We start from the raw sequence: 16,869 nt of genomic DNA, 5'->3' as shown, positions 1-16,869 counted from the left end.
CAGTTTTATCATTGCCTCAGTTTCCCATATTCACCTTGGAGTGGGACATCAGAGTAGTGCTCAGCTGTTCCTTTGGGGACATAAATAAGAGATAAAGGAAGCCCTCAAATAGTCTTACCCCTACCCTTTTTTATCATGTTGTTAGTAGTTGATGGGGTTGCTTACCATCCACTCACTCGATGTAGTGCTTCTCTCGGGTGCCTGCCCTTTCCTCTCTTCCTTCCTTCTTTCCATCCTTCCTCTTCTGTCTCACTTGCCTTCATTCATTCCTCTTCCTTCTGTCTACAGGTGACTTTGCACTGAGTGACAAGCCAAATGGTTTCCTCTACACCAGGAAACCATTTACTATGCTGGGTGGTAACCATATAATCAAATTATGGTGCTTGGTGGTTTAGTGGGCAATTAATGCACTCCAATTGGATTGAGCCGGGGCAGGATTATGTCCACGGGATGGTTGAGGGTTAATGCTCACATGATGGTACATGGGGATGAGTGAGGCTGGTCACTCATCGTTAATGTCAGGACTTGCCTAGCCCTGGGCTCCTACGCTCATGGGGCAACACTGAATTAGATGAATGAATGAATGTAATGCTTCCATGATGTCTGCAGTAGTCCCTCCGGTAGTTATAGACATATGAAACCTTTATTTTTTTTTTTCCCCATTAGTGAGGAATAGCAGTGTACAAGCAAGTGAATATTGCAGACAAACCTAAATTTGGCTGAGACAATATGGTATTTGTCACCAGTAATGATTTCAACCATGCATATCCTTACAGTGTGTTCTTTCATCATAATTATCATGACTCTTATTCCAAGCCTAATGATAGTGTGAAGTAGGAACCAGAAACAAAGAAAGAGAAGCAGAAAGTGGGAGAATCAATAACAAAGTAGCATGACCAGTGAAATGAGCCTCACAGACATTAAGTCACACATCATTCAGGCTGTTGGAATCCTGGCTCACTTCACAAACACAGCCGTTTGCACATATTTTGTTGCATTTTTATAGATGCTCTTCACATACATATGTCAGATACTGTTGTATTCAATTGTCCGTCAAGCTAAATGGGGTGCCAAACCCCCGTCCCATGCTTCCCCTTATTTACTTCCAACCATTTTGATCACTTATTTGTTCTTTTAAAGGTGGTACTGGAGAAGGATACCTTCATGTGATGTTGGTACCAGTACGACCAGGTCACTCTACTGTCTGGTTATACAATCATCCCTCAACTATTTCCCCATCCCCTGAAAGGAGGATGGTGAATTGCACTGAAGCCAATGGTCCACCTACTTCATGTTTCAGATAAACCTGGGGCTGCTACTACTACTGCACTATCACTTTAAAAGAAATTTAAATAATTTCTTGTGGCATTTAGGATTTTAAAAATTCTGCCTAAATTACAAAGAGGTAGTAGAAAGTGACAAAACTATTTATATAAAAGTTTATTGCCTAAAAATATCTGTACATAAATAAGCATCACAATGACAGATACTTTTCACTGCATTAGACAAATTAGTTTAAGCATACTGGAATTCATTTATCCATTTATTTGTGCTGAGTAAGCTTGCACGACAAAAGTCCGATTTAAAGCAATGCTGAAAAATGAGTAAAAAGAAAGGCAAACAAGAATATGACGAACTACAATTCTGGATCATGCCATTTTTAAATTTCATTGCTTATATTCAGAAAAATGGACCCTTCCTTAAAACATGTAATTTGTTAAAAACTATAGTCTTTGGATATACAGTACTACAAAATGGTAGGGTACATTTGCAGACCTACATTATATGGAGATAAGCAGAAGGAAGCTGACAGAAAAGTTGCAGCTTGATTGGTATGCATTGTTTTAAATTACTAGTGAAAGATTCTATGGCAGTAAGCTGTGTTCAGTACAGTGTCTTAACCATACTAGAGTTTATCCACCGTAACTTGGAGACTCCTCTTTTCTCCAGCTTATTTCCCACAGCTTGGTGGTAGAACAAGGCATTACAATAGATCTGACTCTGTCCATATCATTTCTTTCTGCACAGTACCATATTCTAGTGCTACTCTCTTATTTCATACCAGCATTCTAGATGGAGTGCCAAGTTAAGATGGACAGTATAGTACTGTACTGTTTACATTAAGGCAACTTTACTGTCATTGGAGTGACTAGAATATCCAGCCAGGGTAAAGGAAGTACAATTCTGTTTTATGTAATCATACTGAATATATAATTGAAAATGAATATAAAAGAAGGTTGAGTGTTTGTTTCATGTTTAGTAAAATATTACTGGAAGGCTTCTGTGTTGAGATACTTAATGCAGTATATGAATAATATTTGTAGTTATCAGAGTACAGTACTGCATATATTTTTACACTCCTTTGAAAAGATGTATACAGTATATTTTGGATATTGCGAAGATGTGCTACAAGTGGAGACCAAACTTATAGACTATAAAAGAAAAAATAATAACTACCAGTCCCACATTACTCCCTTTGAGGGGTAGGAGCTCAAAGCTAGGCACTGTAGTTTGGTACGTATAACCTCGTAATCCGCTGACATATTTTTCATTTTGTTCTTGCTGTTACAGTATCAGATGATTTGAGTCAGCTAGAGAGAGCCTTCATGCAACTCTTTAGTACAAGAGATCTCTCCAAAGCTGTATAAATTTGCCTGTAAGTAGCAAGGGAAAAATAGAAAAGTACAGCAATGGAATGATGGGGTTAAAGGTACAGTAGACAATCATCATACTATCCTTAATGCAAAACATGACTGATAAATCTCCAGTCAACTCTAGTGGATTGACCCTGTGCGTATGGCTAGACTAATCTCCTTTTAAAACACCAGACAGGAACATAGGAAGCAATTTGCTACACTTATGAAATGAAGGAATTACTTTTCAAACAATACTGTTGGCCCATGCGAGTAATATTATTCTGTTAAACACGAGACTACTACATCCAGTTGGAAAAATAGAAATCCTTGACACATGGAATCTAGAATTTTAAGGGGATTTGATGTTTTCTAGTCCTTTTAATACTGTTCTGAAGTCCTGTGTGTTCCCTTTTACAGCTGAATGAGTATTTTAATTCCTTGAATTCAGTGGTGTATTTATAGATTTATTCTTACTACCTCTGGACAAATTTGTATGGGCTCATGAAAAAATTTTCTAACTAAAGGAGTTAGATATAGCATTCATTCATCCCTTTGCCACGGGAAGTGCCCCCAGACTGAATAAAATCGTCTGGAGGTAGCAAGAATAAACTAATTTTATTTCTCTGAGTTACAATATTCATTATGAGTGTTACAATATTCATTATGAGTGCAGTTATACAATATTTTTACATGTAAATCTGATTTAGGTAATTACATTTTCATGAAGTTTATATTAGGCCTACTTTTCTTTATATTACTTCAGCAGTATTGCTAACCAGGGATACCAAAGCATGACAGTTGGAGAATGATCAGTTCACTAGATGTTAACACCTTGAGTCTGGGTGCCATCATTTAACTTACTTTTGCTGCTGTAGTCCTTTTACCTTAACTTAGCCCAGATTTTATTCTTTTTGCAGCTTATTTCATGTTGCTCAGTGGCAGAATAAGACAATTCTGTGAATCTACATCCTTTCCATAGCACTTCCTTATGACTAGCATCATATTCTGTTGTTAATTGCTTGTTACAACTCAAAATTCAGGGTGGAGAGATAACAGTTTTAGGCCAGGTTGGAGTGAAAAGAGTATACAAGACTACCTTATGCAACTTAGGAAAGGTCTCTTGTATTCTAAGGGATTTATTAGGGCTAAATGCGTCCCCTTCAGCTCAATAAGTCTATCCTAAGCTGAATAAAATCATCAGAACTGAATAAAATCATCAGAAGATTGCAAGAATGAAAATGAACATGCCACCAGACTGAAGGGATTAAATTACTGTTCTGCACAGGTGAACCATATGTTTTGCCTTTTGTCTCTTAGCTGGCAAAATCTTGTGTGTTGTGGGGATGGCTTAGTCAGTGTTGCCAGTGTTTATCCTGTGCCATTTTACTTTCTGTAACCCTTTCCATGTTTTAGTGTTTGCCTTATTATGTATGTGAATTTTGTGGTGGATTAGGAATGTTATAGGTCAACAAAATACTGTATCTGCACTTCTCACGCCAGCAGAATGAACCAAACCTAAAGCACACAAGATATTCCAGGCCTGGGGTCCAATTTACAGATCACCCTGTACTCATTATCTCTAATCTGTGCAGAAACGAAAGACTCTAGAACCTCTAAGTAGACCAACGGAACATTTCTCACACGCAAACACATGCACGCACGCATTGTACAAGAGGCACTATAAAATCCTGTTAACTTTAGAATTGTTACTCTGATACTCGTAGCCCAACCCCTTCATTATGATGACATAAGTTTAAAATTATCTTGTAGCTAACGTCAGATGATTGTATTCAGCTTAAGGTGAGATCTGGTTGTGGAGTGGGTAATGGAGACTGCAACCCCATCATTATGAAAGTTCTCTCTAAAGCTGAATAAAATCATCTGGAATTACTGAAAATATGAAAAAAAAAATGTCATCGGAATGAAGGAGTTAAGTGGTCGTTAGTTGTATTGGGAGGGAAAAAAAAAAATGATTTCAGACTAGATCAGCATGACAGTCAACAAAGTCCATGAATATATGGTTCAGTAAATGTGGCATGATGTCCAATGTAAAGTTAACCTGTACAGTCCATTAATGTATTTTACTGATTTATTCTTGCTGCCTTAAGGTGATGTTGTTCAGCTCCTTGTAATAAGAGGGTAAATGAAGGCCATATCTACACCTTTCAGTTCATAGTCAGCCCTAAGTCAAATAAAATCATCAGGAAGTAACACACACAAAAAAAAAAGTGTATCAGAGTGAAGGGGTTAATATCATGACATTACAAAGGCAGTTTACTTAATGCAGTTCTCTAATAACTTGCTGGAACCCCTTAAGACACTTTTTATTGATTAGATAAAGCCAACTATGTGCATACAGATTAGTCACTTAAAAACAAGTCAAGTTTTGTTTTGCAAGAGGATCTCCATTCACCACTCTTGTTTTAGGCCTTTTGAAAATATTTTAATATACAGTATACAGATAAAATGTTAAAAGTTTGGTTTGCATGAAAAGCATAAAGCTATAATTGACAAAATAGGGTATTAGAGTTAAGTATGACAAAAAAGTGCACATTTCAAATTTAAAGTAGAATCATGGCTAGGTACTGAAGAGCTAGTCATGAATTGTTCTTGCATTGAATTTTAAGGCTGAAATGGAAGAGCTGAGATTTCTCCAACACAATACCCTATATCAGTGGGAAAAGTACAATGCTGGGGTGTGCATTTTTCATGTCACATTATCATCATTCATCATCCAATCCTACATTGCCCCATGAGGAGCAGAGGAGCCCAGGGCTAGGCAAGTTGGTCCTGACATTTAAGATGAGAGTGACCAACTGCACTCATTCCTGAGTGGCATTACATTAGCAATAAACCCTAACCACCCCTTGGATATAAACCTTCACCGTCTCAATCCGATTGGAGCACCGTAATTACCCAAAACCACCAGGTGCCAAAATTTGGTTATACCGTTACCACCCAGCATAGTAAATGGTTTCCTGGTGTACAGGAAGCCATTTGGGTTGTCACTCAGTGTAGTCATCCATAGGCAGAAGGAAGAGGAAAGAATGAAGGAAAGAAAGACAGAAGAGGGAGTGTAAAGTCACCTGTAGGCAGAAGGACAAGGAAAGAATGAAGGAAAGAATGTCAGAAGAGGATGGAAGGAAAGAGGGATGGAGGAGAGGAAAGTTAGCATAGCAATATAATCAGTCAACGGTTCAACACTGCCACTGAGAAGGTGGACCAAAATAGAATGACCAGACACTCAGACTGCAAACTGTCACACTGATGTAGATCACCTGACCAAGTTACTGTACATATCTAAAGTACAGCAATGCTGAATGCTGTATGATGAAGTGAATCCAGCCAGCAAGAGCCATGTAACTTTTTCTAAAAAATAAACGCATACAGAGATAGGAGAGTTCACATTAAATAATTGTAAAGGAAAGCTGTGGGCATGGTTATCTTCATACAGTTTATGCAAATTTTTTTTTAAATTTTTCTGTAATTATGTGTAAAGGAAGAATATTACTGAAAAATGTCATACATGCAAAACTTTGGATTCAAAAATATAGTACAATACTGAATAATATTACAAAACAGTCTGGTACAGAGCACAGTAATCCTTGTATTTTATAGTACAATAAATAATGTCATGAACTGCAATCTAAAGCTTCAGGAAAACTTAATACTGTCCTGTGTTACCTAAACATTTATTTAAACCATAAATTAGCTATAATGTACAGTAGTTTGTGCTGCAAGTTAGAGGCCATTGAATAATTACATAATATCCTGTAAACATTGAGCATACTTTCATATATGCATAATGTTTACTATCGTGCTGATCGTATTATGGGGGAATACCTTCACTTCACATGGTCTGGCATAAACTTGTTAGGCAATGGTGTTCCAACATTTAATGTACATATCTCTCTTATTATCTACTTTCTTTTAAGTAGAAACACTGAACATTAGCAACATCTTTTATACCTAGTTTATGGAAACAAACACAGAAACACTCAGTCCCATATGACCTCTGAGGTGTAGGGACCCCATGTTATGCTACTATAGTTCAGTACATTTAAGGACAGCTGATCAGCTTACTTTCCACGATGATATTACACAATGAAAAAACTTCCAGCCATTGCCAAGGGAACGATCCCATGCGAGTGTCAAAGCTATAATTCTGACAGGCATGATAACCACAAGCCCAGCAGCAGTGGAAATGTTACAGTATGTATTCATGAGTACAGGTTAAGTTTTGTCAATTGTACGTGGCTGACATGACAACCACTTCATGATTACAATTAGTAATAATAATTAGCTCTACTGAGTAACTTTCTGTACTCTACATTATGTATATCAGTGTTTCATTTTGACGTTCTTTATAGCCAAACATTTTCAGACAAATTACACTGATATTCACGGAAGTAAATCTACATTTTTAAGGCAAATACTGTATATATGAAGTAATGCAATACTCACAGCATTTTACATTTTGCAGACTACCAGAATGACCCACATGGCAAATTTCCTAATATCAGTGACTAGTCTGCTCAGTTATCTCCAGGTACCTGTTGTTTGCAAGCTACTAAAGGTTCAGTTATACAAAGCCAATATATCCACCCATTCATTCAGGCTTACATAATTTTTCAACACCTCATTTTCCCTGACCAGTACAAGTGTTCACTTAACCCTGTCTATCCGGCGATATCCTTCTTACTTTATTTTTAACACAGCGAGATGACCTTATTCAGTTTAGGGGAAACTTATCAAACTAGCAGGGTCAGGTATAGCCTTAATTAACCCTTTCACTACTAGAGAACCTTCCTAAGCTGAATAAAATCACCAAGGGAGTGCAAGAATAAAACAGAATAATGACATCACAGTACTGAAGGGCATACAGGACTGTACCTAGTATCTAGTGTGCCTTCAATATCGTCTCTTCCCCCTCACTCACATTACCATTGGCATTGTTGTCTGGTTCACTAGCACCAAATAATAGTGATGTGAGGCTTTTACTGGATTTAGAGACAGTTTCATTTTTTGTTACTAAAGGTGTACTTTGTGAATCTGAATTGCAGGACTTGGGTGATTCAAAAATTGAAAAGGATTCCTCAAATGTCTTTGCAGGAGACTGTAATATGTCAGAGACTGGCTCTGGTGCTGTTGGAGTATTTGGGGTTTTATCAGGAGTCATACTGGGGGTTTTATCAGGGGCCATATTGGTAGGAACTGTGGTATCAGGAGAGGTGGTGTCAGGAGTGTGACGTGTGTGGTTGAGCATCGTGGCAGCCCAGGTGTGAGCATGATATTCTCCACACTCGCCACCCAGCTCAGCAGGCAGGAGTCTGGGAGGTACCTGAGCATGAAGTGTAGCTAAGTTGTTGCCATGGGCGTGTATCTGGAACCAAATAAGAGAGAAGTTATTACTTAATAATAAGTTCTGCATTTCACTGTCAGACGTTCATACTATGATGGAATGGTGCCATTTACACTACTGACTGAAATCCTGTATAATATATTGTATGTGCAGAGAGAAGCAAAGGACCTTTAATTCATCTGCATTTTAAAATTTATTTTAATTGCATACTTTTAGGTAGTGCTCTCAATACTGCATATTAGAGATATTCCAACCAGTTTTGCAAGTCAGACATGTAGTGTTGGTGCTAACCCGAGAGCGAAGTTTCTCTTTGAGAAAAGGACGAGCAAGGCCGAGTGCTGCTTCCACATACCAAGGCTGATTGACAAGATGCAGGGCTCCCAACCGCAGAGGGAAAGCATCCTGGGGAGACCAAGAATGGAACATGTAGCCACATACTACTACTGTATGCCTTATCAGTACAGTATTTGTAAACAAATTTTGGTGCAATCTTGTAATTGTACATCATATTGCATATTTTTATTTTAAACTTAAGGAAACACCTGTGACACTGCAGAGTAGATGAGACATTATTGTTTATACATCTTTTGGAATTAAGGTTTTATGAACCATGTTCATGGCATGAGAAATGTGATGCTGTACCATTGCCCTGCCATACCCTTTACCATATGTATGAGGGAGATCAACATGTCTGTCAGTTTAACTGTAAATTAAGAAATGGATAAGCCTTTCCTGGAGGTGACGAGGTTCTTCTATCATGTAAAACATTATCGGAGAAGCAGGTCAGTCTCATTCCCTTAAATGTTTTGGACTGTGGGAGACTAGCCTCAGGCCCCTACTTTTCAAAGGAGGCAGCATGAGACTGGTAGTTACCATTTACCTAGCCTGACTCAGAGCTTTACCTGGAGCCCATCAAGCATGAGCCTGAGGAGTTTGGGAGAAAGGCTAGTCGTGAGGCGGGCAGGGAAGTTTGACCAGTCTAATATAGCCACCACCCCTGCTGCCTGTACTGCCTCGTCCTCAACCAGCCTTTCCAGTGTTAGCAACACAGCCCGGTACACTGTTCGAATGTCGTACCTGTGGAGGAGGAATGAAGATAAGGAGAGAAATTGGAAGAGACTGCACGAGAGGAATGGAGATGAGAAATAAGTATGGGTGACTGTGAAGGAAGAATGGAGAAAAGTATGAAAGAAGAGGGAGCATAAATAGGAGGAATGGAGGTGAGGAGGAAGGGAGAGCGAAAGATGGAGATTGCATGATGGCAAGGAGGGGGAGGGGAGCACAAAAGTGAGAGTGGAGTGCGTATTAGGATAGGTAGTAAGGAGGGAGGAAGAGTGTGCAAGAGAGTACATAGGAGGGAAAGAGGAAGCAAAAAGGAAAATATTATGCTACGCTAGTTGGGATATGTTAGAAAATATCCCAGCTTTTTCCAGATATCCATTACTGTAAACTGGGCACAACTAGTGCATTAGCATTATACTGTAATTTGCAATGGAACTTTAATGATCAGTTTTTCTTTGTTTTAAATTATACGATCTCCAGTCATCACATTTTGGTAAGTCTGGGGCCACAGTAGCAAGAGCACTAGTACTATTAGTAGTTACAACCCCAAGTTCAACTGAAAATGAACTCGGTGGACTGCACGTATGTTGAAGGTACTGTACTATAAGTCACAGTTTGCTACTAGTTTTATAGCTTGCTGAAAACTGGTATACTTTAACAAATTTTACAGTAATCATGAGATATAAATATGTACTGTATATTGTGATTTTATGATATGCAATTGGTACAGTTCTTAGCATTTCATATATAGATTCCTGGCTTACTTTGTGTGGTCCCAGTTGCTAGCCAGGAGTATAATAATGGGTCGACCACATGGATCTCTCTCTGCCAGGACCCCCGGGAGGCCATCCAGTAGAGCTGTCTGTATGCCTGTCTCCCCCCCACCCCCATCACCACCCCCACCATCCACGTTTAGGCCTCGGAACAGCTCTCGGTGGCGCTGGCGATACTCAAAGTAGTGACACAGCAACAGGAAGGCGTCACCCACACGGAACTTTCTTGCCCGAAGGAACCGCAGTAGGAAGTCAGAGTCTGTTCTTAAGAAAGCTGCAAAAGACATCATCATCATTATCATAACAACCTTTTTTCCCCTAAAGGATGCAAAAGATAATGGAAAGAATTTGCACATTTTTATCACTTTGTTATATATACTGTACCTTCACTCCTTGTGTCATATTTACCTTTCAGGCATTTTTTATTCATCTGTATGTAAAATCTTAGTCTTCATTAAAGATGAGATTCGTAGTGCTTGGAGCATTTCAGCTCTGGATTTTGAGCCATTGCAAGAGCCATCCAGAATGACAACAGTAAACAGAGAAGATTTGGAACCTTAAGAGTGTGAATATATACTGTAGTCATTGAATGTCTTTATTTTGATCATTAAGTTTTGTCACTGAAATTTTTTTCTTGGAATACAATGACACAAAATACACACATTATGAGCTTAGTAGATAATCTGAAGACCATACAGTACAGGCTGTATACAGTGAAGTTGCAGAATTGTGGAAGTGTATCATCATCATCATCCAGGCCTCTTTGCCCACCTATGGATAAGGTAAGAGTTACTGCAGACACGATAGCTAAATGCTGTTGCTTAACCCCAGTTTGTGTGGCCAAGCAGACCTGTCAGCCAGAGGTAAGCAACTGTTTCTGCTGGGCCGTCCTAGAGGTACAGTACAGCACAGTACATATACTGTGTAGGGAACTGGCTTCCCCTTTTGATAGACAGTGCTTAACTGGGGTCAGACCAGTGTCCTTCCTCAATGTGAGGTGCAGGAAAGTATGAGGTTTGGCTCCCAGGTGGATGCTGCAGCTGCTTCATCCAGGGTGCACAATGCCACAATTTAGGATCCTTGTCAGCAATGGGTGTGGTAGATACAATAGCTAAATACAAACAGACTTTATGATAACTACTAACCCACATCAGGCCTGGTGGGGAGGAGAGCATGTAGCTGTTGTATGGCATGATTCTTGTCTGGCATAGGTGCCACCCTTGCTTTCTCCTCCAAGCCCAGGTCACCATCAGTGAACACACCACTCATGTGCCTACCCCACCGACTCCCGAGTTCACAGTGTATGTCCATTTCTGGGAGCGCTGGCTTGTGCGCTCCCCTGAGGGCGGCCCGGAGCAGTTTGGCTGGGATGTACTTGATGCAGATTTCAACAGTTCCCCCTCTTCCTCAGGGCCTCAGCCCTATATCACCTGTGGAATAAAATTAGCATCATCACCATCATCATTATCTCCACTACCATTATCATCCTTATCATCATCATCATCATCATGTATTCCCACCCAAGGATGGGGTCAGGCAGTATCCAGAAACAAGAACATGAACAAATAAGGGAGAAGTACCATATAAAGAAAATTCCCAGTGAAATAGGTCACACAAACACTGACACATTATTCAAACCTCTGGAAACCTGGCTTCATCTGACAGGTCTAACCGTGTGCACCTTTTTTTTTTTTCCAGACTTCTTCAAAATAAAAATGGATGTTACTGACTTGCATTGTAGTTTGGTGTTTTATTTCTACTATAACTGTTTAGTGTTTTTAGTTGAACATGCATGAGAGAAGATGTCTTATACATCTTGGACTTGCAGATCGAAGTAGTACAGTTTTTATGTTAATCATTTGGTAGATGTAAAAAGTAAGAGCATGTTTCCTAACACCCATTCCAGTTTCATTTACTGAATTCATTTTAGCATGTTAGCTGTTGACTGCTTATACATCATGCTGAATTATACATATACTGATGCTCATTGAATCTTCGGATATTTTTTTTTCTTATGTTTTTATATTAGGAGTTCCCCGTCATCATTTTGGAAGAGGTGGCACATTTATTCACAAGCCTTTAACCACAACTGCCGTATGTAACAGTCTACACCATAGTAAGTTTGAAACATTCATTTTTTCAGTGTCATACTAAAACGAGGATGGGAATGCAAGTTAGGGCGGTTCATGGACTCTAAAGTTGAAATTGAACTCCCCGGGTTTTTAAATCAAATGAAAACTTTAGCAAACTAAGAAAACAGCCTTATAAAATGTTTAATTGGTTACAGCAGGTTTGTTTTTATTTCTATTTTAAAATAACATTTTTTATTTGGCAGTAAATAATTTACTAATTATTAATTAAAGTGATAATAATTACATGGAAATGCGGACGTCTGTTGATTTCCTGATTTCCGGTCCTGTCTGTACGAAGTGAATCTGTGACTACATCTTGGAAGTCTTTTTCACTTTAAATTATGAATCCACGTACTTAAGGTATGTTTTATTACATAGCTAAGTAGTTTTTATCACAGGGATGCTTAAAAATATATAAATGCATCGTCTTGGTGCTGTAATACATGGTAAATGCTTCGTCTCTGTATGACGGAAAGGCATGTTTATGAATAATGGTCGATTAGGAAAAAAAAAAAAAAAAGGCGGAAAGTCACGCTTCGCACTTAACTTTTTTTTTGACAGTCAAAATGTTGATTATGTTGTGGTCATACGGTGGTGGCGGTAATGTGGCTGCATAGTTCTTACCGCGACTGCATTGTAATATTAAGACAGGGTGATTGTGACATGCAGTATGCTTATGGCGTCTTTACTGTTCAAATATTTTTCCTTGCGGTTTAAATGTGAAAGAATTTATGGGGTAATATTTGCTCGTGTCAAATAGTGTAAGGTCAGATTTCGGAAACGAGGACGGTCGGGCCGTCTGTAAATTGCCGCGTAAGCATCAGTTGTGTATACTGGGTTGTATATTATGTTTGCCTTATTTATAAACCATTCTAAGCTTAAGGTGCGTATATCATTACTTGTATTTATCAATACGTGTGTGTGCCTGAATATATATATATATATATATATATATATATATATATATATATATATATATATTGACTACCAGTACTTGTATATGTACTGCTGCATTTATACTCCTAAAGCAGGAGCAGGTCGGTCGTCCCTATCGAGAGATCAGAGCGCGAAGAGTCGCTGGGGGATTGCACGGACGGATTTTTGTTGGTTGTCAGGTTAGAGAGCGGCGCTGCTCGGAGTTGTCCCGTATCAGTCAACGAATAAATATGTTTAGTTTCATTCATGCACTGACAAAACACTTCGAAAGCAAATTAGAGTCATTGATAATTATGTATGACGAAACCAGCATTTATATAGATATGAACGAAATGATCTGTAAGCTATATTATGAAAACGTTATCATGTAAATTAGTTAGATACTTTATAGATATCCGTATTGACAGCTAAGGTCTGGAAAAGGGGGGGAAAGAGAGAGGAAAGGTTAGGTCAGAGAAGGGAGGAGGGAGGGAGAGAAAGGAAGAGCGGAAGGACAGGACTGGTGAGGATAAAAGGACTGGTGAGGAGAGAAGGATTGGAGAGGAGAGGAGAGGAGTGGTGAGGCTTTGAAAGAGTATGGAAGAGACTAGGCCTGGGAAGGTAGGAGGAGGGAGAGATGACAATGGAGAGTGGAGAAAATGATGAGGTCTTGGGATAAGAGAGGGGGGAGAGAGTCAGATTGTAATGGATGAGAGAGAGAGAGAGAGAGAGAGGGAGGGAGGGAGAGAGAGAGAGGGAGGGAGGGAGAGATTTAATGGATGAGGAGAAGGGGGGGGAGGTGATGTCTGAGGAGAGGGGTTCGAAGGGCAAGAGGAAACGGAGGTAGGAAGGGCACGGCCTCATCTTTACACCATGGGTGAGAGGTGAGGGGAAAAGGGAAACAGAAGAGAGAGGCGAAAGATGGAAGAGGCTAAAGAGGAGATGAGAGATGAGGAGAACGCGAAGGATGAGGAGTTTTGAGGCCTGGAAGAAAGGATAATGGGAAATGAGTGTAGGGGAAAGGGAGGTGAGTTTGAGTACGGTACCTGGAGGTGAAGAAGTGGGGGAGGTAGAAATGAGAAGAGTGAAGGGATGAAAGATGAGGGAGGTGGTAAACTTTGGGGGGAGGGGGGTGGCAGGTGATATGAGGCGCTTAGCTATGGTGCTCACCTCCGTAAAGTCGGCCTCTGAGAGCTTATGGAGAGTTAAACCCCCTCACTTCTGGTATACAAGGCCGCTGCATCAATCGGGTTACCATGGATACCCCCCTAGGCGTTACCCAAGATACTCATTTTACTTACCAACCCACAAAGGATAAAGGAACACCCGAGTCCAGTGGCGCCAGCTTTCTAGACAAGGGTTCGATCCTGAGCGCCAAGAAGAAAAACAGGGAAGCAAGGAAAGGTGAGGGTTGGCAGTAGCGGGAGAAAGCTGCAGGGGAGGGAGGAGGTGGAAGTGAGATGGGGTGTGGGTGTGTTTGTGAGAGGGTCGGCGGTGGCTGGAGGTGTGAGGGGGAAGGAGAGATGAGGGGGGAGGAAGGTAAAAGATAGAGAGGGGGGGGCAGGGGGAAGTAAAGATGAGGGGGTGTTGTGGAGAGTAAGGGTGAAAGAGAGGGGTGGGGAGGTGGGTAGGGGAAGAGTGTGTTTGAGGGTGAGGGTGAAGAAGAGGGCAGGGTGGAGGAGAGGGATGGGGTGGGGGGAGGGTCTGGAATAGAGTGAGGGGTGGGGGGTGGGGGAAGAGTGTGTTTGGGAGTGAGGGTGAAGAAGAGGGCAGGGTGGAGGAGAGGGATGGGGTGGGAGGGTAAGGTGAAGAGGGATGGGGTGGGGGGGAGGGTCTGGATTAGAGTGAGGGGAGGGGTGGGGTGTGAGAGGGTCGGCCTTGAGCAGCGGGGTGTGAAGGGCAGCGTGACTCACACACACACCACCATGGAGCCACACCACACCACACACTCACTCTGGTTGTCACTGCCCTCTCTTCCAGTATCATCTCCCTTTCTCCACCTTCTCCTCTCTCCATCCATTCCTCCTCCCCTTTCCTCCCCTCATCCCTCCATCCTTACATTATCTCCCTCCCTCCCTTCCTCCATATTTCTCTCCATTCTCTTCTCTCCTTCCTCTTCCTCCTCTCACCTACCGCACAACACTCAAACTGGTTGCTTTCGTATCACCTCACTCCTCTTCCCTCCCCCCCTCCCCTTTCATCTCCTCCGTCCTCTCTTCTTTTTTGGCCTCTCCCTTCTCTCCCCGCTTCTCTTTTTCTCTCTTCTCCCCTGCTCTCCTCTTCCTTCTGTCTCCTCCTTCCTTCCTTCTCTAATCCATCACACAACTCACTCAAAATGATTGCCTCTACCCACTCTTCCAGTCTTACCTCCTCCAGTTCCCACCTCCCCTCCATCCCTCCTCTCCACTCCTCCAGCCTCTTCCCCGCATCACTTCATCCTTCCTCTCATCTCCTCACCTCTTCCTCCTTTCATCTCTCTTCTTCCATTCTCACCCACCACCACACCACACACTGTAGAATGGTTACCCCTATCCTTCGTTCCATCATCACCGACCCTCCATCCCCTACTCCTTCCTACCACTCATCCTCTCCTATCCTCCAGTCTCTTCTCTCCTTCACCCCTCCTCTCGTCCCTTCTCTCCTCTCCTCTCCCTCCTGTTTTCTCTTTCCGTCCTTCTCTCATCCAGTACCACCCTCTTCCATTAACACCTCACTGTCTCCAACATCTGACTTCATCCCTCCATTCACTCCTTTCCCCTCCCTCCTCCCTCTCTGTAGCATCTTCTCCCTCCATCCCTCCATTCCCTCCTCTCCTCCATCATTCTTTTCCTTTTTCCTCTCCCTCCTGTCTTCTCCCTTCCTCTTCTCCAGTATCACCCCTCCTCCCTCCTCCTCTCGCTCTTGGGTTGTATTCATAAACTTTCTTAAGCTTGAGATGTTTAAATATTTTGTGTATAATTTATTTCCTCTCATACACCTGCCACTTCACCACACCATAGCACCATACCACATCACACCACCTCACCATAGCACACCGCACCACATCACCATACCACACCACATCACCACACCATACCACATCACCACACCACACCACAGCACTCCACACCACATCACCATACCACACCACATCAGTACACCATATCACACCACCACACCACAGCGTCACACCATATCACCTTACCACATCTCACCACCGCACCACAGCACATCACACCACACCACCACACCACCACACGACAGATTCAAACTGGTTGTGACACTAATACCACTCATCCAGTCTCACTTCCCTCACTCCATCCATTCTCTTCTCGCCTCCCCACCTCCCTCCCTCCCTCCCTCTCTTCCTTCCATCCCATCCTCCCTACTTCCCCTCCTCCCCTACTGCCATCATCACCACCATTACCATAACTCCAGACCACCATATTTTGCCGTCTCACTCTTCCATGATGATAATGCTGTATGGTAGTTGCTTTGACTACCCTACCATTATCATAACACCATAACTATACAGGTGGCAGTGATAGATACAGGTAGATAGATATTTTTTGCATCCGACTCTGAGCCTATCACTGGTACTATCATAACTGCCACTATAATTACTACTACTACTGTCATCATCATCATCATCATCATCATCATCATCATCGCTGTTACTGTCGCTAATACTACATCATCACCATCATCACTGCCACCACCATAGCTACACAGTCTTTAACACCACCACCACCATCACAATCACCAACATCATCATCATCATCACCACTACACCTCCCCCGCCGCCCTAATTAGAGACAATAAGCCAGTTCGTCACCATCATCACTTCCGGCATCACTGTCTTCCTCCTCCAACACCATATCACTGTAAATGCCAAGGCCTGTGTGGTGACTGTGGTGAGGAGTGTGGTGATGGGTGAGTGGTGAATAGTGAGTCTAGAGTGTGGTGAGTGTGGTGGCTAGTGAATGTGTGGTGAGAGTGGTAAGTGGGGA

At 41.6% G+C, this 16,869-nt stretch overlaps 1 protein-coding gene across 1 annotated transcript; it reads right to left on the bottom strand.

The window, feature by feature from the left end:
* Positions 1-7,011: 7,011 nt before the first annotated feature.
* LOC145406070 (clavesin-2-like) lies at positions 7,012-11,192 on the bottom strand. The gene is made up of 5 exons (XM_080277257.1): positions 10,979-11,192; positions 9,825-10,107; positions 8,901-9,075; positions 8,290-8,400; positions 7,012-8,019 (listed from the first exon to the last, which is right to left on the bottom strand). Exons 1-5 carry the CDS (start codon positions 11,142-11,144, stop codon positions 7,537-7,539), a joined length of 1,218 nt encoding a protein of 405 aa, XP_080133383.1. The 5' UTR covers positions 11,145-11,192; the 3' UTR covers positions 7,012-7,536.
* Positions 11,193-16,869: the final 5,677 nt, after the last annotated feature.

This window comes from Coenobita brevimanus, chromosome 69 (genome assembly GCF_032717465.1).
Source record: "Coenobita brevimanus isolate Jiangsu-jjx chromosome 69, ASM3271746v2, whole genome shotgun sequence".
Classification (NCBI taxonomy): Eukaryota; Metazoa; Arthropoda; class Malacostraca; order Decapoda; family Coenobitidae; genus Coenobita; species Coenobita brevimanus.
Note: the sequence above shows the minus strand (reverse complement) of the source record. Positions and strands in the feature narration are given on the sequence as shown.